The sequence below is a fragment of the Haplochromis burtoni genome, unplaced genomic scaffold, assembly GCF_018398535.1.
Source record: "Haplochromis burtoni strain Fernald_Lab_line unplaced genomic scaffold, NCSU_Asbu1 Contig_206, whole genome shotgun sequence".
NCBI classification, from domain to species: domain Eukaryota; kingdom Metazoa; phylum Chordata; class Actinopteri; order Cichliformes; family Cichlidae; genus Haplochromis; species Haplochromis burtoni.
The window spans coordinates 55,768-78,824 of NW_024582567.1; the positions used below are offsets into that span (position 1 = coordinate 55,768).

Here is a 23,057-nt window from a genome sequence, read left to right on the forward strand (position 1 = left end):
GCTGCAAAGAACATGCTAGATTTACAACTTTATGTGTGTTCTTGTGTCTCTAAGAATAAAAGTGGGGTAGGTGGAGGGGCTTTTGTACAACTGCAGTGATCCAAAAAAGCGCTGTTCAACAGAAGCATGCCTGGGATTCCAGAGGTGTCACCAGGGGAGCATCTTTCATGTGCCCTAATCTTTCCAAGAAGAACCAAAACAAACACACAAAGCCATAAACATCAGTTGGTGTGGCTGGGAACGTGCTTTTAGGGGCGGAGGTGCAGCGTGTGGGGAGAGCTCCAGGGGATTTTGGTAAATGATCTGAAAAAATGTGTACAACGCTAGAGAGGGCTTGCCACCAACAGCCACATTTAGGGAAGGGAGTGGTAATGGGATGAGAGACCACCCAGTGCACATTCTGGCAGAACTAGTGCATATTTGGGTGATTTGTAATGGTTTATCACACTGTATCTAGCAGACACCTGTGAAAACATTAAAAAGGAAAGGGATTCCATTGTTTAAGAGTCCTCATTCTCCCCTTCTCGTCAGTTTGACCTCAACAACACCCTCTGTCCATCTGTGAGCCCAACCTGGATTTCAACAGGAACGAAGACATAATCTTATCCTGGTGATTTTAGTGAATTTTAATATTTCATTATGTAACGATGCATTCACCAAATTACTTTTGCAGCTATAATGCCACCACATGATCGACAGATGAACTGTGAAATTGCAGCACAAAGCCCGTACAAAAATAGCTGATGTAAACCCAGCAAATAAGGACAAGCTGTCAAAACAACAAATGTAGAGTTGCAGTTGTTTCTTGCACAGCTGGAGCTTCAATGTCGCACTTTAGAGCAAAAAAAGACCCGTTTTAATGTCATAAGACCAGAAGCATAGTCTAATTGAGATCCTAATGTTATGCTTTCGTTACATTTTCACCAGAGGAACAAACAATAGCAGCAAGCCGCTAAACCAGAACAACTTAGCGCAACTTATCATTTGTGTTTTCCCAAGCACACTGCATAAGAAGCAAATCTAGCATTAACAGGATAAGAGGAAGCAATTTACTTTTGTCCTACACATGGCACCTACCCAGATCCAACAGCCAGAACTTGCAGTTGTCAGAGTGTTCTCCCTGCGCCGAATCCACAGAGTAAAAAGGGTTCAAAGACACTAAAGATTCAATTCCACGGGCCATGCTAGTGGAATATAAAACTCTGACTTGAAATATTTCCTTAGAGCATCTCCAAAGGTATGCCAAATGGCTTTAAGATCCTTTGAAAAAATCCCAGAATCTTTATAAATAACAATAAACCTGCAGTAACTACGTCGCTGAAATTCCAGGGAAAGTGTGAAGTCCAGTGTGAGAGAAAAGCAAAAGTCAAATGCAGCATTAGAGAGTAGGATGTTTTCTCTCTCTTTCTTTGTATCTCCATCCCTCCCTCTCTCCCTCCCTCACGAGTGGGCTGCTGTGAGGATATTGGGCAAACCTCCACTGTGCCTCTCTCGTTCCAAGGGGACGTCTGGAAACAGGCAGCATTTCTACCGTAATACCCTTTGTAGAAGCACCCACTCAGTTTGTGTGGGCGGGTGCATATTTTACAGGCATTAGGTCGCATACAACTTGTGCAGTATGCTTGGAACAAATATAGATTTGGTTATGAAATCGAACACAAATGAACAGCATAAAGCTTGGTTTAAAAAAGGAATATGTTTTCTATTAAGTTGTTCATCAAAAGTGTTGCGCGCACATTTCAGATTTTCTTTTTACATTTATTTAGTTTCTGAATGGCACTACTGACTATTTATCCAACACATAACTCTGTTTTTGGAGCGTCTTCATCTGAAACTGTGCTCTGTGCAGCCTTGAGCAGTTATGCAAGCTAGTCGCACAAAGACCTGCCTGTTTAACTATGAGTGTGTGTTTATGTGTATCTCTTTGGGCTTTAAACACACTCTCTGCTGTTAGGGCACACACAGGCATACACAGGCACTCCGAGTGCTTATTCAATCAAATTAAGTTTCATTAAGTGGGTACTTTTGTATTTATTCCATCGCGAGGGGCAGTGCAGTCCACCTGCATGTCTGACAAATCTGTGATATTACATAGCAGGGACGCGCAGGCTTGTGCAACTGTCAGCAATTGGATCAGAGCCAGAAAAACAAAAGAAACATATCATAAATCTGAATAACTGAAACTGCCAAGTGTACATTTTGTGGCTTAATTCATCTGCATGTGAAGCCTTCTATGGTACTCTGTCCCCTCAGATGCCTCAAACTGCCAGGAATTCTTAGTGGTGAGAAATTGCAGCTGTAGTCACTGGTTGTCTGCGAGGCTTCACCTCAGTTTATTTTTGTCACTGAACTGTTTGTTTCTTTTGGAGGATTTATAATGGCATTTTTCCTGAAAAATGATATGGCTTACTACCTTGCTAGAATTAACTGAAACCTTAAAAAGACTGAATCAGGGGTGTCAAACATAACCCCAAAGCCTGAGGGCCAAAATCGGTCTTGCAAAGACTCTATTCTGGCCCCATAACCGGCTTTGAAAAGTGTGAAGGAGGACACAGATTTTGGACTTTTACTACAAGCAAACACCTCTCCCACCATCATTCATAGTACACCGAAGTCATTACATAATAGAAAAGCAATTAAATGACTGAAAATGTTCCATTTTTTCAATATATACTATAGAAACTTTAGGATTTCAATGTGCTACCAGAAATTTTACACACTTAAGACCCAAAGAGTCATGTTGACGGATTTCTTTTTTAATTTCTAAATTAAAGTTTTAACAGAGAGTTATGCTTCTTTGACTTTTTACTTAAGCTCAAAGTGGAGTGTAGGAGGCCCACGATGTAAAATGTGTTTGACATTCCTGCTCAAAATAGTCTTGAAAACTCAAGGTTTCGACGAGCATAAGCTGATGATTTTAAAAAATGCCTCCAAAGAACACTGGATGAAATGTCAGGGTGAATATCTATACACATTTTTACCTTTAACGTACAGTCTATGATTGTGAGACATGACAAGAAAAATGGGAGATTTCCTGGACGACCACCCTAATCCCCTAAACTTTCACCCTTCCACCACTTTGGACAAAGCGGCATCCACGGTTGGTCTGTAAATAAAAAAAGGCTGACAAAAACTGCACAAAAAGCTTTTTTCCCCCCTTTTTTGTCATCCTTGTCTCCCTCCTCTTGAGCAGCAGCCTTTCTGACGAGAGTAACCCCTGCAGAGAAAGGCTCCTTTTCATCACCCCCTCTGACCGCACAAACACACAGCGACAAACAGACAAGAAACACGAGTCCCAGTAAACAAAGTAAGGATGACAAACAAAGAGCTGGAGTTGAAAGCGTAAAATAATTGGTTGGAAAATTGTAGCTTTCTTCTCGTGGCGGTCTAGTAAATCATTCAGCTAATGCCAAAATTGTTAGTTCCTGTATTCACCATCCAAGCATCCTTTAATTTTAAATGCAGACCTTTCTCGTACTGACTACAAAGACGCTGCCAGCAAAATATTTGTATGCTATATCACCATAGAAACAAGCAGTCCACCTCTCACCCACTCTTCCAGATTAAAAAGAGAGAGGCACAAGCAGAAACTTCTCTCAAGACATGATGACAGCAGCTCATAACTCCAACTGGCTACGTGAAATTTGATCACAGCTTGGATTATGAGTGTTTTGGTCAAAAGAACAACAGTTCACAGCAATAACTAGACAACACTATGATATATTCACATAAGAAAAAAAATGAATATAAAGCATCTAGCTAAGCCAGCTACAAGTCACTGTGTGACTAATTAAACTAATTACATGTTTTACAGCAATGCAGCATTAGCATTGGTGGAAAGTCCTTAAGCAAAATTATGTGCTACAGTACAGTTCTGAGGAATATGTTCTGCTTTCCTTTAGGCTATATGGTAGTATCGAAAACTCTGAATTAGTGCCACTTTTGCCAACAGCAAAATGTAATTTATGCTAAGGTAAGAGTAGGGCCACTCCAATTGATGAGCACTTCTTTTTTGGTGCTACAAGTATAATTAAATATTAATAACTTGTAAGGATAGTGGGATTCATTGTGTGTGTCATTTTTTGCTGCAGACCTACAAGCCCCTACTTCAGGAAAAAAATATTTTATTTTAGAACCATCAGGCTATAGGTGTATTTTTGGATCTAATACCTTCAGAGGAAGTACCTCCTTCTCTGTGTGCCTGCACAATCCCAGCCACAATCCCTCATCAGTGTTGAGACTTCGAGTTTTTATGTCCTTTGCCCAACTTCACGTGTTAATAATAATATAGTGCTTCAAATAACAACCCAAATAAGTTCCTGGAAGTCTTACATGGCGAGTGCTGAATGACTAGACTTAGTTTGAGAAGGGCTTTGGTGTTAATACATACAGATTGAGAAAATCCATTTGAAATGTGTTTTTTCTGCCAAAATATGTCAGGTATAAGAACAAAGGCACCAACACAAGGACAAAATGAGGTTTTCTGACAGTAATAACATCTGTCAATGGTAAAATTGTTAATGAAAAAAGTTTAAAAAAAGAGTCTAATGAAAAAAAACTGCTGTGCTTCAAGTGGGCCTTCCACAGTTGCATAGCAACACCTAGAAATACATGTCTGTGTTCCCCGAAGCAGCTGTTTAATGGAAAGTGAAGGCTCTACGGGTCATCGATGTTGTATTTGCAAACAGGAACCGAATCCGATATGTCCATGCTCGTGCATGTATGCGACGAGCAGCTGTTTTTAAGTGTTCAGATGTGCTTCGCGAAAAAACAAACATCAAAAAACATCATTCAGTGCACCTGTAATAAGCCAAGAAATTATTCTCCTCCTACCTTTGTGGTTGAAGAGGCCCTCCATCTCCATGGAGGACCTGGAGTGAGCGATGCAGAGCATGGAGCAGGGCACAATGCCCTCCTGGGCTGGCGAGCGATCCGTGGTCCGGACCAAGCACCAGTCCGGCTTGTCGTGCAGTCGCTCCAAAACCTCAACAGTCTGGCCGCGGCGGACTGTCAGCTCCCCGTTGCTGCCGCCGTTACTGGCCACAAAGTCGTGTATGACCACTGTGAGTTCACAGCCACCAGAGAGCTGGAAGGGAAACAACAGTACTCAGAATGTTTTTTCAAGAGGATAACCTCCATATTAATAGGTGTTAGGCTAGTGTGTAGCAAAATTTCCAAACAATCCATTATTGCCTCATTGTGTTCCCTTAGAATACACATAAACATTTCTGAGTAGTTTTCTGCATTTTATTAATCTTATCACCAACACTTGCTCGATGTTAAATAATAACCCTGCAATAAAACTTTCCCCAGCAATTAATTAATAACTGTAAAGCAGATGTGCCCACACAATATCATGTGCTAACAGCACAGGGACTCAAGAAGCTCTGTACAGTGTAAGAATGAACCGGTGACTCATCCAAGCTCAACCGAATAAAACGTCATTCTGACGACGTGATCGTCTATGAAAGGAAAGGCAATTTTAGGTAGAGGTGGAGCGAGTCGGGATTAGTCATTTTTCTCACTGGTTATTTTAAAAGGTTTGTCCTTTTAACGTGTGAGTGAAAAAGCAGCTGCTAGTCGCTAATGATGCTTTGATCTGTTGTGGAGGCACAGAGGGTGAGCAAATGTAGCTATTCTGCAAACACAAGAGCAGATAAGATAGAACATTTAAAATGTTTTATGCAATTCTGGGAAATACAGACCTGAAAACAATTAATATATTAATACTATAATTGTTGCAATGGACATTCTCTGTTTTTAATGCTGTAGTTCAGTAATCACTGGGAGTATAATTGTCATCTTTGAATGACACATTTTCAAGAAGGAAAACTTGTGTGTATTTATGTTAAACATAAAAATTATTAGCAACAGATGAAAAGTCTTGGAAATGGAGTGAAGCCATGCAGAAGTCATTAGCTACACACTCTGCAGTGTAAATACTCTGTAAAACTCTGTAAATACTGTAAAAACGTCCCATGTTTTCCAATACTTACAACTGCTCTAACTGCTTGTGTGCGCTTCCATTTGAGTCTTTCAAAGCATATATTATTGCTCAATATTTTATTCACAGCACACTGCACTGCATTAATTGTCACAGCAAAGCAAAGCAGATTATCTGAAACATACCCTTTGGTAGTGGGGCAAAGCCAGAGAGCTTAGGAGCTGAGAAATGGGATGTGAGCTCCTTTCTCCAAACCTGTCCATTGTTTTCCACTCCCTCATTGCAAGAAAAGTTCCAAAAAAAGATAGAAAAACTCTACAGAGCAGAGTTATCTGTGTCTCAGTCCACTAAAGTTCGAATCACACTAAGGGAATGCAGGGAAGCAGGTAAGTAGAAGTTAAAAAAGAGGAATAATCATTCATTTTCAATTAGTATTAGAATTCCTGATCCCAACATTCCAAAGCCAGTAGAAAACTTCCTGTTGTCCACTGTAATTGCACTCCTCTGTGGGTCCTTACAATCAGACTATTGAAGATTAAATGATTCCTTCTCTTGTGTCACTTTCCAGAAGTGGCGCAATTAATCCACCCGTGTCTTTTAACAATTACTTTCACACTGAACCTTTCATCAAGAAAAACAAAACACACACACCGGGAAAATTAGCGGTAAAAACATTCTGATAGCCTGTATTTTGAAGCAAAGAGTAAGATCGATAGCTGTGAGGACTTAAAACTGTGCTCTCCTGTCTGGCATACAGACGAGCATCCTCTGTGAAGTGAGCGTGGGAGGCTGAAGCTGCTGACACACAACAAGTCAGTCACTAGAGCTGAAACGCACACAGGAACACGAGCGCGCACACACACGGCAACACAAACACGCCACTGTCACTTCCCCTTGAATGAAACGTCTCATGGAGTCCGCACAAAGCGAGAGATAAAGAGATGCATTCAAAAAGTGAGAATGAGATGCTAATTTGAATTTGCAGGTGTTACTGTGTTTCAAATGTGTATGCATGTGACTGCTGCCTAAACTGAGGCGCTGTGACTAATTAATCAGTGTCTGTGATAGTTTAGACTTCAGCGGATGCTCCTCACCCCCCCGACCATTAAAATTTCACATTTGGGTCATGTGAAACGACTGCAACTCAAGCGTGAAAATAAGGAACCGATGCAGGAGTCCAGTGATCAGTTTATAATTAGTATGAGATAAACGTACGGGGAGGCTATTTTATCTGTGTGTGTGTGTGTGTGTGCTGCATGTTTTTTAGCTTTACAGTTGATCATACTGAGCGTAGGAGGACAAGCCTTCTGTGGTGCTATTACCAGATATAACCACAGCCACAAGCGCAAATACACACGAAAAAACAAACACACACATGCCGCTTTAAAGCTCTGAGAGTCGGGCTGTTTCTTCCTCCTAACACAATCAAACAATTTCACAGGAAACGACTTGAGGACAGTCGACTGCATCTAAGCATTTTGCACATTTGTTTTGTGTTTTTTTTTTTTTACAATCGTATTACTGAGTGACAGCATTAATCGACAGCAGAGCTGCAATGTGACTGCATGAACTGCACAGTAAGACAGGACAAAATAAAAACAAAAAAAAGAAATAAATAGCACTGAAAACTTGACTATTTTTAATGTGGCTAAAGTGCTTCCCTTACATACTGGTTATGACGAACGTCCGCGTGAGTTGTGTTTTTACCTTATCGCTGTCCAGTGTGTTCTGGGACGTACGTGAGGCAATAGAGATGGTATCAGGTTGGCTGCTGGCGTCTCCCTGGCTGTCCAGCTCCTCTCCATCCCTGCAGGCAGGCATCATTACAGCAGACCCATAATTACTATGACCAATAAACATGACATTTACCCTATAGGGCTATCTTCACGCCATATAGTTTTGTTCGGCTGAAATGCTTCTAGGCATTATCATGAAACTGATTTCTTTTTTCTTTTTTTTGCCTGACAGTAATCTACTTTTAGCTCACCTTCTGCCTTTGTGTTTAGTTGTGGTGGCTTTAGGGATGTGGATGGGTTCCTTCAGAGCTCCACGCAGGTGGATTGTTCGCTCCTGTATGACTTCCCGAATGTGTTTGATCCAGTCCTGCTTATTCTCAATACTTGAAGCCTGGTGCATAACAGATAACTGGGTTAGATATATGTTAGATTTCAAAGTTTCTTAAGTGCACAGTACTGTTTTCTCTTTTTTAAATACAATGACAGCATTAATAGCAAGAAAAACACAGGTCTACAAATAAGGCCTAATTTAGTTATTTTAATTCTCTCTCTTCCCACAGTGTGCTTAAGCCCTACAGTCTTTAACTTGACTCACATGTCTATATGATGAGCACATATTCACTCAGAGCCCCAAAAAGCAACCACGGTCTATTACTGTGTTTATTTACGTCACAGATTCAATGTGTAGATGCAGCTTTCATCCTATAACCACCCTCATTTGAGTCTTCCCTTCCTTTTTCACTTAGCAACCAGGACCATGACTGCCATGGAGCCGAGTTATATAAGATACAGTTTAAGATGATCATCAGAAGTTATGTAATAAGACAGAAAGCTGTACAGCACACATTGCCAAATCGTAACACACCCCGGGAGCCTTTCTCTGTGTCAGTCTCAAAAAGCAAACGCATATCTACACACACACAGCATGCATAAAACATTGCTTCTGACTCACTGCGTGAGAATTACCAAGTCGCTTGTGAGGTTTGGATTATGACCCATCAACTGCTATGCTAATGTGATGAGTGAAGAAGCAGCAGAAAGTAACACTCCACCCCCTTACAGGGACTGAACTTTGTTGGCTGAACAAAAGGAGCCAGGGAGGATTTAGAGAGGATGAAGTATAGACATGAAGTAACACTTCATGTATCAAAAACCTTACCACTTCCTGTGATCATATGAGAAGTACATCCATATGAAAAAGAGCGTTTTCACAGGACTTTATGCATTCCTCTGAGAAACACAGCACACCCAAGATTCAGCGGCTTGTAGAACCACTTTTAACACCAATAACTTGAACTGTTTGACTTCTTCAGTCTCACACATAATTGCGAAGGAAATCTGCCCCAGTCTTTTTTACAATGTAGCTTCACTTCATTGAGGTTTATGTGTTTGTGTATAGCTCTCCTAAGGTCTTGCCACGGCATTTCAGTTAGTTTGGCATCTGGACTTTGACGGAGCCACTGAAACACCTTGATTCATTCCATTTTCAAAGGACGTTGTTCCAGACGTCTTGTAGTTTGTTCAGATGCAACTTTTGCAAACCTAAGCTCTGCAGCCATGCTCTTTTTAGAGAGAAGAGGTTTTCTCCTGGCAATGCTTCAGCACAAGCCACACTTGTTCAGCTATTTTCCAGTTGAACTTTAAGTTTGAGCATAATCTGACCTTAGTTTGAATTTGCTGGGATAGCCACACTCTTGGTAAGATTGCGTTAACACACACTTCAACACTCAAACAGCTGGTTTTATGGAAGTGCTCACATTCACTGGTCATTTAATCAGGTACTTGTGATTAGCAGCACTTTTACTCTCTTATTTCCCATGGAAGCAGTAAGGGTGTACTTAGTTTTTCACTGTGCTGTATAGAGCCCTATGAAAACTTTCTTCACACAACTTTATAGTAACAATGCTAGAAAAGCCTTTTTGCAAGAGGATTACTTCTAAAATGATTACATCAGATCTGTTATAATATTCAAGGCTTTCAGTAAATCTGTTGGTTAATCTTAAAATACTGTTAAAATAAATATGATTGCAATGACTCTTTCCATAACCCATCGAAGTCAACATCTTCATACCTTCAGAACAATCTTGTTGTCTGAGGTTGGGGTCCTCCCCAACCAGAGGGCAAACTTGCAAGGATCTCCCTCCACATGTTCTGTCACTCCAAGCTCTGACGTCTGATGAGATGAAAAATGTGCAAATAAATTAGATGAAATATAAAAATATCTCAGATCTACCATCCTACAGTTGCATTCTTCTGCTAAGTTTTTTAAGACTTAACATCTTTATCATTACTTCATATTATTTTTATATGCAGTTGTGTCTAATTTAGACATATTCAGCGTTATGGCCAAGGTCACAGTGAATGGTACGATTTGAAAGAATTCCCTCGAGGTGATCGAGAGATATCAAGTTCAAAATGGGAGCGGCGGACAAACAGGCTGACTCATAGAAGTAGGGGCAACTGAGAAGCATTCTGTCTCCAGCCACAACCGTTGCCATCACAGAAGCATAAAAATACGTGATAACAGCCTTGTAACCCAGATAAAAACAACAGGTGTCTCAAAGGACCTGGCGTGGATCCACTCAGTACAGCCGGATAAAACAATTCTTACAAAGAGCTTGCTCTTGTAGAGGTATTTGCTGCGCCCATTAGAGTCTTTCACTTCTTTGCTGAAGACCAGCGACATCTCAAAGAGGAAGAGGTGTCGATCCCGACCCTTCCGGATCAGAGTCTTAGGATCCCAGACCTGGAAGGACTCCTGGAGTATCAGCTCTCCCTGGGAGTCGATGTTTCCATCAAATCCTGAGGTAGTGAAAGGAAAATCAGGGAAGAATCACCTAAGGGTGCTTTCTTGTTACTGCAGTAAATGCAAATATGTTTGTAGGAGGCAAGTTGAAATAATTTACTTCTGACTCACAGCTGAGTCAGAAATACAACTGACTATAAAAGTGAGCAACATATTTCGTTTTCTCTCAAAAAAGCAAAGTGACAGTTCAGTCACTGGCTACAGACAAGCAAAGAAAAACATACTAGCAGATGTACAGATATGTATACCCACCCTCCAGCATAGAGAGGTGCATGGCATCGTTGGCTCTCTTGGGGACACTGAGCATCACTTCCAGGCCATCCTTGATCTCCCCTTTTCCTTCCTCACAGCATGTTAACAGTTCCTACAGTGGAGCACACAAACGTGTCAATCCAGTGGGATTTAAATACAAAACCTTCTTAAGATTCATTTAAATGTATGCTCTACCTTTAGAAGCAACTGGTATTTTGTGATTCTTTGGACTGGCTTGATCAGGTAAGAGGAGATAGAGTTTGCGAGACGATGTCTTTGCTGAATTTCCTGTAAATTGAAAAAGGAAAAAGACACTTTTACAGGAAAGTGCTTCATTCATTCTAAATCATGCAGCACACAGAGGAACCATGAGAGTTAAATTAATTATGATTTGAAGTGAGTCAATTTCAGATATAAAATGCAAATTTAGTATTTCTACTCCCAGAGGATGAACAGAAAAGATTAATGCTGTTGGTAATATCTTACATCAAAGTAGGGTCCAGCATGTTCCACGATGAGCTGAGTTGAATCTGGCTTGTTCTTACAGTAGTTCACATACATCTGAAACTTATCAGCCTTAGCAGGAAAAATAACAGCAGTATTTATTCACAAGAAATCCAGAGATATGGATAAAACATAAACCTTTTTAGAAGAAATGGACTATTGTACTATGTCATGTTTTAGCATTTAACATAGTGTAGAAAGAAACAAATTACTAAGGTGCAAGTTTATCTCTTACCCAGGTTACAAAACAATGGCCGACATCTTCTGGAAGCTGCTCGTACTTTTCTAACTCCTTCAGGAAAATACTGTACAGAAAGAGGAACAGGTAGACGGTCAAATTTCAGGGTCAAACTGTGGATTCACTGCACCTAACAATGATTTTTTTTAAAATCAACCGATATTGATGGTAAGGAAAACAAAGTGTCACAAAATAATGCACTACTGACTTGTGATGAAACTCATAGAGGTCCTGCATGTTCCCAAAAATGATGTGTTCCTTGTTGACAATACCAGGAGGAATTTCCTCCACGCCGCTGGTCATTTCCCACAGGTAGGTCTGCACAGACGCGCACGCCACAGAATAATTAATTCATCACCTAGACTTGTGTCTAGCTTAAAGAAAAAGTAAACTGGCAGTGTAACCAAATGGAAATCATTTTAAAGAAAAATATCGTCATAATTCAAGAACAAAGAATGAAATGCGTAAAGTTTTATTTGTATTGCACCTTTCAAGATAAACATCAAAGTGCTTCACAACAAAAAGAGTAAAAAGTATGAACAAAAAGCTACCTATGAGAAAGTTTAAAAAGATGCGTTTTCAGCTGTTTAGTGAAGACTCGCGTCTGTTACAATACTTACATCCATACACTCCCGTAGGTCTCGTACATAGGCTTTCTCTGTTTGAATCAGCTCTGCCATTATAAATCTGAAACGATATAAATATTGGGAAATACAGAAAGTGATTTTGTCAGTCACTGCTGTGACTGACAAAATGCAAGTAAATATAACTCAAAAACAAAAGGATTTCTAAAGAGATTAAAGACTGCAATTTAGATCAACACTTTAGAAGAAACGAAGAAGAAGAAATTAAAGGATTTTATGAACAATATATCCACAGATGTGCTTGTAAAACCTGTACCTTTTTGTTTCTTAAAGATGACTTCATGACGTCAATGAGTTAAACAAACCAATCGGTATGATAGAAGTAATCCGTGTGTGTGTAAATATTACAAAAAAATTGGTTAACAAGGAAAGACACATAGAACAGCTCTATGTGGAAGCATTATAATTCCCCTTGCTTATAGCTGCTTATGAGTAGTTACAACAGATATTTTTTACAGCATCAGCAACACAAAGTTGTGCCATTAAAACTCATAACTCTGTGTCGTTGTGCACTATAAACTGTTTTTGTACACACTTGAATGAATCTGAGGTGATCCGGATGATATTTACATGAAGTTTGGGTTATTTAACATGAATTTACACATTACTTAACTGTAAATATAAAATGAAAGCTAACCTCAAGCTAGATATTGTCAACAGCACTGAAAAAGCTGAAAATGTTTTTATATGTTAGCTGGAAATGATGTGCCTGAAACCTATGGCCCGGGAAATAAGCGGAAAATCAACCCGTCTGCTGCCCTTACTCTTTCCTTCGTGCTGATTTCCTCTTCTCCTCATTGAGTTCATGGGCAGCGTCCCGCAACTTGACCTCTGACCCTGGAGCACTGGCTGGAATGATGTCCAGTTGCAACTCTTTACTCTGAAAACACAGGAGCCAAGGGCTATTATGTGGTGCACAACAGGCCACATCAGTCACTCAGCAGTTCCACACACCAATGGTTGATTTATCAGCAGCTAAACAAACAGGATTCAGCCCAGGTGTAGTTTATTTGGGCTATATCAATGTTAATCCCATCAAGCACAAAATGATTTTTGAAAAGCTGAAAGTCGAAGCAAACGGTCATAATGCATAGTTATATCTCGCAAATACACATATATGCGTGCAATTTCATTTTTAAAGCTGCTTGAAAAATCAGATATGGTGTTATCAGCGATGGGCACTCACGGCTTTGTTTGAGTCGGAAGAAATGCCAAGCGCTGATTCCAGGCAGGTTCGGTATTTGTCCATGCGGAGAGAGAAGTCCCTGTAGCGCTTGTCCACCGAGGACACCCATTTCTTTATTTCCGAGGCATGGGCGTGGCCCTTGTCACAAAACCCATCCGCCAGCTGGATCAACAGCTTTACCCGCTCTTTGGTTTGCTGTCAATAGAGAGGGAGGGGGCACAGAGTGGAGAGGGATGGCCATACAGAGGAAAGGTAGATGGCAGAGAAAAAGAAAGAGAGTGTTAGGAAACAGTGTGTTGCCTGATGGACACAATAGACTGCTCCCTAACATAATAACAGCGACACAGTAAAGAGGAAACAGGACAATATGCCGCCCTGGGAACGGGCCTCACAGCAGAGGGTGAGACTGTGCAAATATACACGCAACGCAACCAGTAAGTAGCAGGTAGGAAAAAAACTGCAAACAGGCTCGTCCTCCTTTTATGGATAAATAAACAGACAAATGTACACACACATACCTTTGCTGTGATCTGGAAATCTTCATGTTCCTTCAGTAGCTCCTGTGTGTGGTGAATGCTCGACCCGGTGGATGTGTGAGTGGACAGGTAAAACTCCCCAGTGTCATGGATCCACTCCAGGGCCTGAGGAAACAGCCAATCACAAATGAGTATGTATACAGTGAAGGGATTTTAGTTTAACACAGACTACCCAAATCTGAGGACCTAATGCACTTAAAACTACAAAAAAATATAAAAATAAACCCTTAATGTATTATGTAGTATGTATATGTATATTTAAACTAACAATAATTCTTGTGTTTAAACTGATTGTGGTCTCTCAGTAGTATTTTCTGCCATACAGATCGCCTCTAAGACTCCCTTTATAATTCCCTACGATCACATTCATGGGACTTCTGGATGAGGAAAGTTGACATCAGTATGACCTTGTGAAAATAACAAGACATGGAAATATTATGCATCATTTTATGTTTTTTGGTTTCCCTCCAGCTCCAATCATTTAACGCGTATTAAAATAATTAGTTAGTTCCTAAATTTCTAGCATTCACTTAAAATATGTCCTATTTAATTTCTATCCTTATTAGTGTTTGCGTACTTTAAAACTGGGTCTACCTCCCAACCAGTGATGGCAGAACTGGTCCAGTCAAACTGTGAGACCAGAAACAAGCCCTGGGCCCTGGGGATAAAACCTGGACCAGCCTAGAATAGCCATGTCCTAGAAACACGCTCGATGTCATCTGGCTTTATTGGCTAAGAGAATTGGTCCGTGCATACACCCGAACACCACAAGAGGGAGCCAAGTGGCTTATATTAAACAACCTAAGGCACCCTAGTACAGGAAAATAGAGTGCAGATTCAAACTTGCTTTGGCTCTCTCATGCCATGTTTAAATAAAGCATTCCAGTTATGAGCTCAGTTTGTAGAGTGTAAGGGCATCCCGCCTGCTACTGCAAACAATATTAACCAAACTTTTCTCAAAGAGAGACTTGTTTGAATGGGAAATATTGAGTGTTCTTTGGAACTGTGGTCTAGCTCAGTTCTCTTATTCTTCACAGAAAAGCTTCCCAAGGTCGGGTTGACATGTAGGGGGGGAAAAAGAGTTGAAGAGATGCTTTGGAAATGCTTTCCAGTAACTCTAACCTTTATATGTCCTGTGCCACATAATGGTAGCCATCCTTAAGACATTTATACATATCACTGCCTGTTTGCAGCACTTATAATGTGCCATTATAAAGAAACACTAACTCATTGTTTAATTCAAAAGGAGAGACAAAACAAGATGGAAGTTGCAGCTGCTCGCCAACAAAACGAATATGCTGATATACTCCCACTCCAAACACGAGGCTTATTTCTACTTCTCAGTCTGCAGTAAATCAAACACCACAATGCAGTTATCTGCTGAGCCTCATGATCAGATTGTGCTTATTCCCACTGCACATATAAACAAGCACACACCTGTTTGGCGCTGCGTTCAAACACTACATATTGCTGGCACTGGTCCAGTCTCCGCTTCCTCATGGTCCAGAAGTGAAGCACTCTGTTTTCTCTCTGCAGCAGCTCATTCAAGATATCTGATGAATCGACACAAGCACTTTGTTTATTCGAGTCGGTTACGAATTTCTGCTTAACACGCAAACAAACGCAGGGAAAAAAAATTGAACGCATGAAATCAAAACTTCTCAGAATAATTAAAATGGTGCAAGGAAAGTTTAAAAAAGCCCTTTTTAACCATGGAATAGTTCACACATCTGTTAATATTAATGTTTATGTTCGTGCATTTGTTATTTGCCTTACATGCAAAAGCACTGATGGATTTATGCCACTGTCAGCATAAACTCTAGTTTAGTGTAACACTGTATACGTGCAGTAATCAAAGAGAGGTGAGAAATTGCTATAACCCTCCCACAAATACTCAGGAAGTGGGCGATCTCCCCCAGACTGGGAATAGCAAAAGTCCATCACAGTCTTTTATCTTATTGCAAATTAGCAGCAGTGTTGTTGAGACAAAATGCTATTATGTAAATGTGTTTACTGCTTCAATAAACCTAGATGAGAGAATTGTGCAGCTGTAATTTTCAGTGAACACATCTATCACTGTGACTGCATGCATTCAGACTTGTTTTCTTTTGAAAGTGACATATGAAGGACCACTGCCCTGACTTTTATTTAAAAGCTCTGGGGAACTTTCCAATCAGACATGAAGAGATGTTAAGATGCCATCGAGTTAACGGCAATGAGTGCATGTCTGAAAGGGGCTTAGGTTTATACCAACTGTGTAAAAAACATTTGTAATGATTCCTGTAAACTGTAATAATGAGATCCAGAAAGGATGACAGTTATCTCTGAGGTGTTTACTTACTCTTAACCTGAGTCTCTGGAGCTTTGACGTGGGACAGCATGCCAGGCATGTTGACGCTGTTTCTGTGCAGGTACTTCAAGAAAACATCAGCGTTGCGTCTGGCTAGCGTACAAGCCTGTAATTGTGCAGAAAGAACCCGAATGTTACTCAGCGGGTCAACACATTCATATCCTTATAATCAGAGGTTGCAATGGGAATTGGAACCCTAAGATCCAGGGTAGAAGCACAGCGGCGAGCATGCCTGTTTCACAAGCACTAGACAGTACAACGTTGGACTTTTCCTTTTGCTATCAAATGTATTTATATTTATCAAACATCACTTGTTGAGCAGTCTTTACCTTTGAAAACAGTCTCTCATCTTTCTTTTCTACATCTTTCTCTATCTCTGAGTGAACTTCTCACACATTAGCTCTTTTTTTCTCCCTGCAAGCATGGAAACACTACCTTTAACTAACATGTGCTACTTCAAAATGTAACTGCTAATACTCTCGCTCCTTTTTTGTCACGGTAGCTAGAGTGGGTGTCCTGGGTTACGTCTTTTGTCTGCCTTTTGAATGCTTCGTTCCACCAGATGAGCTGGAGGAGTTGGCTGGGAAGAGGGAAGTCTGGGCTTCTCTGCTTAGGGTGCTGCCTCTGTAACCCTGCCCCACATAAGTGGCAAAAAAATGGATGGCTTGATAGCTAGATGCTGAAATACCAAGAGCCCAACATTTACTGACGCTTGCGTACGCTTGACGAGGACAAAAAGTAAATAAAATGTGTGTAGACTGTGCAGATGGGATCAAGGCTAACATTACTTTCTCAGCAGTAGCAGCTGTTAGCAACAACAAGCGGCAGCACATTAATAATGAACTCACTTGATCTTATTTTGCATTAAACTGCCTGTCAGATTTAATTACTGTGTCAGGAATGCCATTCTGGATCAGTCCAGGCCACATTAACCCCCCTAAAATGCTGACGTTTATTTTCGTATTTGCAATAAAATCATCGTTCTCACCTTGAGGAAGGCCTCTTTCTGCTCCAGATGTTTGCTGACCATGGGAGTGACATGGTCTGATTCACTGTTAGGGCCCAGTTTATCAGCACCACCGCACCAGTCTTCTTCTCGCTTATACTCCTGCTCGAGGCTTTCTAGCACACTGCACACCTACGACACAGATGACACAGTGCAGTTTGTAAAAAAAACCTGCTCTTCAGTAATCCACTCCTGGTCTACACTTTCATGCAACCTGTGCAAATTCGGGCTGCTGGAAGCAATTTTCTTATCCGAATGTAAGTCTGCAGGCACTAACTTTGGGGACTGATGCTTACCAGGGAAAGAGAATGTTTTTAAACTTAAATTTATACTAAACTTACTCATACACTAAGATCAGATATTACTTTGGTGGCACCCACTCCCACACTCATATGCATTCACATGCACAAACAATAATACCTGTTCAGAGGTCTTGTAGAAAGCCACAGAAGCATTAACCAGCTTAAGTCTGTCCTCCATCTTTAGCATCAGCTGCTGCCAGTGGTCTGCCACCTTCAAGTCAAACAAAATAAATCAGTTTACCAGCCACTGCACTGCCCGCACTGTTTTCCCTCAGAGACAACACAAAGCAACAATACCTTTTCTGCACAGTCTCTGATCATATCCATGTCATAGTGGTTTGCCTGGAGTAGAGCCTCAGCTTTCTGCTGTACCTGCAGCGCGCTCTGATGGGTTTTCTGCACGCAGGGGAAGGGTGATATGAAAAACAATGAATTTCAGGCGGTACATGAATCTGTATATCACAACGATTGCTTTGAAAATTCGACCTCAGCTTCCTCTTGGCCCCACGGGGCACTTTGGTAGAGATCTGTGAACTGGGAAGCAACAAAGTAAAGGCAATATAAACAAAAGCTGTGTCTGATTATAGCTGTGCCATAAAGGCTGTCCTAGAGTGAGCATTTCGGAGAGGAAATGAGATCGAGGGTAACAAAAAAACAAAAACAAAACAGTATCTGGTGATGTTTGAGTTAAAGTGCATAGCCCGAGAGTAAGGCTTTTGCTTCCTGCTGGACTCGGGGCAGTCGAGGATAAACAAAAGAAAAAAATTAAGGATATCTTGCTAGCTTTGATAATATTTTTGTGGGATAAGTCTTAAGTTCGAAGCATCTGCTGTGTACAATTAAGAAAGATATTACTTTTTTCCCTTCACTAGTGCTGGGGTGGGAATCAGGGGTGTGCAGCATGTGTTAAAATTCCACTCTGACTTACACAACAATAAAAAACAATGTTCTTCTATGTGTGAATTGTTGCATGTATGTCAGCGTCGTAGAAGTAGGTCAGGCACAGGCCTGCATTAAAATGAACCAGTCTCAATAGAGTTCAAAGAAATGCACCCCGAATAATCAGGGGTAAAGAGGAGAAGGAAAATAAGGGGGAAAGGTAAAAGCAGCGAGAGAAGAAAGAGAGGGGTATAGACGCTGGTTATTCATAATTCCATTTCATGGCTGACTTGTGATCAGACGGAGAGGCCGTGTGCAGCGATATCAGCCTTAAAAAGAGTTTTAGAAAAGCAAAAGGTTGGAAGATGAAGGGCAAGAAAGCAACACGGGAGCAGAAGCGAGGATGGAAAAGGCAACTAGACCTTTAAAAATAAATCAAGGTAAACCTGGTGAAAGGGGGAAGGGCGGGGAATTAAGTTTTTACAAAAAACACAGAAGCAAAAAAATGAGGCAGCTGAGTTTCTTGTACCTCTATTGCATGTTGAAATTGTTCGTGCTCCTTTTGCAGCTGTTCGGCCTCTTGTAAGGAACTGGCTGTGATCAGACCTGCGTTCAGCATCGACTCGCCATTACGGATCCAACCCAGCACCTACAGCACAACAGAAAGCTTCGAAATTTATCTTCGAAAAGAGTGGGATTAAATTTATTATGACATTTTAAAAACAACTGAAAAACAAAAAAAAGTGGACTGGTCGTTTATTTTTTAGCTACTTCTCTATTCTGCTATATTTTACTGTCGGTACTCTGTGACAGAAATGCTCATTTCCAACTTTTTGATCTTGAAATTATACCCTGCGCACATTTCCCAAACCACCTTCTCTACCCCGCCTTGCATACACGCTGCCTGCAGCGCCCAAAAATCACATTTGCTTTTGTTTTTCGCTGGCCTAATTCTAGCCAAAGGTTAGTCTCTCGAAGACACCTCGCTCACTCTCTCTGACTCAGCATGCACGCCTGCTGAGTGGGTGGTAGCAGAACTGCATATGAAGCCTGGCCAGAAAATTAATGACGCTACACAACACTGACACCTGTTTTTGAGAAGTTTTAACAGGGTCAGTGTTTCCATTGCACTTGCAACGACCTGGGGCGGGGCAGGTATGAGGTTAGCTTTTTAATCTCAGAGGAGCTGTGGGGACATGTGGCTTAACACAAATGTGTGAATGAACACTAAACCCTTTTATAATATAGCTCAATATTTTATCAAACCATGGCATAAAAACACAGCTTTATCTATTTACAATCCTTTTATTGCGTTTGAGCTCCCGCTTTTCTATTATAAGGCCTCCAGCAGACCTAATAAGAAACTACTTCTGGGTTTGGGTTAAAAAAACAAACACACAAACTTACACTGGTAAATTTAGCACAGCAATATTTAGAGATAGTTCAGCAGCATAAACACACAAGCTACAATTACAAGATTACTGTTGTTCCCGGCTTTACTGTAAAAGGGTGCAGTTAGAGGATTCAGAGCAGGGTGTGTAATAGCTAAGCTCCCCCGTGTAAGAGAGTGGATGGCAAAAGCTGTTGAAGTGTATTTTACACCGAATTCCTGAAATAATACGCACTAACCACACTGACGATCTCCCAATTCAGATTTTCTGAGCTGAATAAACAATCATCACGCTCTGTAAAAGAGCCGCACCTGCAGCAACCTTTCTCTATGAATGATGAGCAACTGCATTCAGTAACTGAATGAAAACTAACTCCATGCTAACACGCTATCATCATTCTGTCAGCTGTCGTATCATTGTGACGGCAGTGCGTTTGAAATGTTTTGACGAGGCCCTCTTCGAGTATCAATATCATTTTCTTTTCCAGCAACCAAATTTTTTTCCATTAGTTTTAGTTCAAGTTCAAGCCTAAGACTGTTGTTATTTGGCTGCATCACCACAATAAGAGTCCTTGTTGTGAAAATTGCCTCCATGTTTGTTGATGTTTGGGTTTCAGATAGCAGCAGGAAAGATTGCTCCACATGATTGTCTTGCTGTAATTGTGTTCCACTACTGAACAGATACTGTTAGGGAATAACTAGATGACATGCAAAACAATAGGAAAGAAACCACATCTGTTTTTGTGTGGATTATTGGTTTTTCTTGTGTTTCTTTGTAACATTGCTGTTTATTCAAGTATTTGAACAAATAGGAATAGATTTTTCTTAATGCTCTGTGCATTAAATGTACAATAAATTAGTGGACACTACACCAAATTTCAAAGTTGCTACTTTTCTAGCTATATTGAAAGACATTTGTGGGTAATATACAGTGATGAGAAAAACGTCATTAAAACAGATCATTATGGAGGGATTTTGGTTCATTCTTCTTTACAATCTTGTTTAAGTTCATTGAGGTTTGTTGGCACTCATTTTAGCACAGCTCTCTTAAAGTCCTACAGTCATTACAGCGCTGAGGTCTGGGCTCTGACTGTGTCGTTACAGCACAGGATTCAGCTCTTTTTCAGCCATTCTGTTGCAGATTTGCTGGTGTGCTCGGGATTATTGTGGCATCTTGAGATGTAGCTGAAACATGACGTCACATTTGAATCCTTTGGTGTACAGAGGAGTTCATTGCTGACAAAAGCATTCAGATTCATAACAAGCCCAAATTATTACCCCTCTACCACCGCGCATGATAGTAGGTATGAGGTGTTTGTACTCGGTGGTTTTCACCAAATGTGGCAAACAGCTCCACTTTGGTCTTGTCTGTCAAAAGGACATTATTTCAGAAGTTTGCGGTTTGTTCAGATATAACTTTTTTGTTTTCAAAGAGAGGAGGCTTTCTCCTCGCAACTCTTCCAAACAAGCCATACTTGTTCAGTCTTTTTCTAATTGTACTGTTATGAACTTTAACATGCTCACTGAGCCTTTTATAGTCTAAGATAAGACCTGAATGCTGAAAACCAGCAAACTGCCAAAACGTCTGCTTTTATAGAGGTGTTCACACTTGGAAGCAGTAAAAGTGTACTTCATTTTTCACAGCACTCTTGTGAGAAAATCTCTATCCGTCATAATGCATGATGCCATGCACCTGGACAGATCAAAGTGGAGTCAAAGAAATTCATATTTAGTATTCTGATGAAAATTGAATGATGGATCAATTATTGCACTGCAAACTAAATTTGCTCATTACTGAATATTTTTGGGAGAAGCAGAATGAATACAGTTAAGAACGAGTGAGAGAGACAGAGAGAAATTGTTGACACAGGATGAGTCATCTACCCATGGTCATGTACAGACACAACATAGTATGTGCTAAAAGGCCGCACTATCACTCTCTGCTGCAGATTCTCAGTATGTTAGCACTGAACTGCCAGAACGGATTTCCATTCAGCAGCGTGACTACAGGAAAAAAGAAGATTCATGTGAATATTCATGTGTGACTATATGTATGGGACACATATATGCAGTACATAATATATAAATATATTATGAGTTACCAGATGTCAGAAAACAGTTTCAGGCTTTGTAAGCAGTCATTGTTCTTTTTCTAGCTTTTAGAGAGCTTTTGAAACCCAAGTTAAACCTTAATCGCTGCTTTAGTGTTGCTTCTTTGTCTCCCCTGAGTCACATACATACCTGTTTGACTTCAGCCTGCAGATGCCTTAACTGGACACACTGCTCCAAGTGTCTCCTGTGCTGTTCTGCGGCGAGATCCAACTCCTGCTGCTTCTCGTGGAGAAACTCCAGCAGGTCCTGAACCCGTGTGGCCATGTCCACATCTCGGTCGCATAACAGCTCCACACCTGCAGAAAGTGGAGATTCTGTTGTGTTACCAACACTGAAAAAGGTTTTCTAACATAATCAGGATGGTTATACTATACATCACTATATTTCCCAGCATCCATACAACAGCAGCAGCCACAGCTGGATGGCTTCCTATTTTTACACTCTACAAATTATTCATGGAAGGCACGAGTAGAGGAATGAGCTGGGAAATGACAGTAGCAAAGGTTTGGCCTACCAGAAGTCAAATAAGGGACTGAGTTCCCGAGGGTATTTTAGCCCGCGCAGAATGTCCCCTAACGACTGGCACTGGGTCGCCCCCTTGAATAAATACTCAAGGTTTAAATGTATTTATATTCCCTAACTCACCAGACGCCTGGACCTCCGTGACATACTGCAGCAGCTCTTGTCCCTGGTGGATGACATCAAAGGTGAGGTTGTTCATGGTAAGAGCTTTGTCCGCATGATGCTGCAGCCTCTGCTCAGCCAGTGTGAGATCCTCCGTGTCAAAGTCGCTCATCTGCTGTGACAGTTCCTCATTCCATGACTCCAGGTCTGAGATGATCTGAGAGGGGCAGAGAGGGTTAAGGCAGGAAGAAGGGCTAACATGCACATAAAATGGGAGAAAGTTTCCTTTTTGTATTATTATTTCCAAAAAGGACAGTGACAATGAAGAAACATTTGCACCAACAGCTGTGAGCTACTTGATCCCAGCAATTTGTCTTCTACACCACAGTTACCCCTCGATCTAGATATATATGTGTATTTTTGGTTAGTTAAAATCATTTTGAATGTATGTTCATTTGGTGTTGAAAAAAGGGGGAAAATAGATAACAAATGACTATGAATTCAAAAAAAAAAAAATCAGGGTTTCTATGTTTAAATATTATCCTGCT

The 23,057-nt window shown here is 40.7% G+C and overlaps 1 protein-coding gene across 7 annotated transcripts in view; it reads right to left on the reverse strand.

Moving 5' to 3' along the window:
* The window catches only part of triob (trio Rho guanine nucleotide exchange factor b), a 107,453-nt gene that overhangs the window by 16,850 nt on the left and 67,546 nt on the right, over positions 1-23,057 (reverse strand). For all 7 annotated transcript variants that reach the window (XM_042226313.1, XM_042226311.1, XM_042226315.1 and 4 more), the window contains 22 exons: positions 22,531-22,726; positions 22,015-22,181; positions 18,913-19,032; positions 17,802-17,900; positions 17,623-17,715; positions 17,185-17,334; positions 16,188-16,302; positions 15,284-15,399; positions 13,829-13,951; positions 13,311-13,505; positions 12,889-13,004; positions 12,101-12,167; positions 11,689-11,798; positions 11,478-11,547; positions 11,225-11,314; positions 10,934-11,026; positions 10,739-10,850; positions 10,292-10,482; positions 9,752-9,853; positions 7,932-8,071; positions 7,652-7,751; positions 4,834-5,086 (listed from right to left, as the gene is read on the reverse strand). In XM_042226313.1, coding sequence (XP_042082247.1) covers positions 4,834-5,086; positions 7,652-7,751; positions 7,932-8,071; positions 9,752-9,853; positions 10,292-10,482; positions 10,739-10,850; positions 10,934-11,026; positions 11,225-11,314; positions 11,478-11,547; positions 11,689-11,798; positions 12,101-12,167; positions 12,889-13,004; positions 13,311-13,505; positions 13,829-13,951; positions 15,284-15,399; positions 16,188-16,302; positions 17,185-17,334; positions 17,623-17,715; positions 17,802-17,900; positions 18,913-19,032; positions 22,015-22,181; positions 22,531-22,726 — 2,818 coding nt within the window. The remainder of the gene's footprint in view (positions 1-4,833; positions 5,087-7,651; positions 7,752-7,931; positions 8,072-9,751; positions 9,854-10,291; positions 10,483-10,738; positions 10,851-10,933; positions 11,027-11,224; positions 11,315-11,477; positions 11,548-11,688; positions 11,799-12,100; positions 12,168-12,888; positions 13,005-13,310; positions 13,506-13,828; positions 13,952-15,283; positions 15,400-16,187; positions 16,303-17,184; positions 17,335-17,622; positions 17,716-17,801; positions 17,901-18,912; positions 19,033-22,014; positions 22,182-22,530; positions 22,727-23,057) is intronic.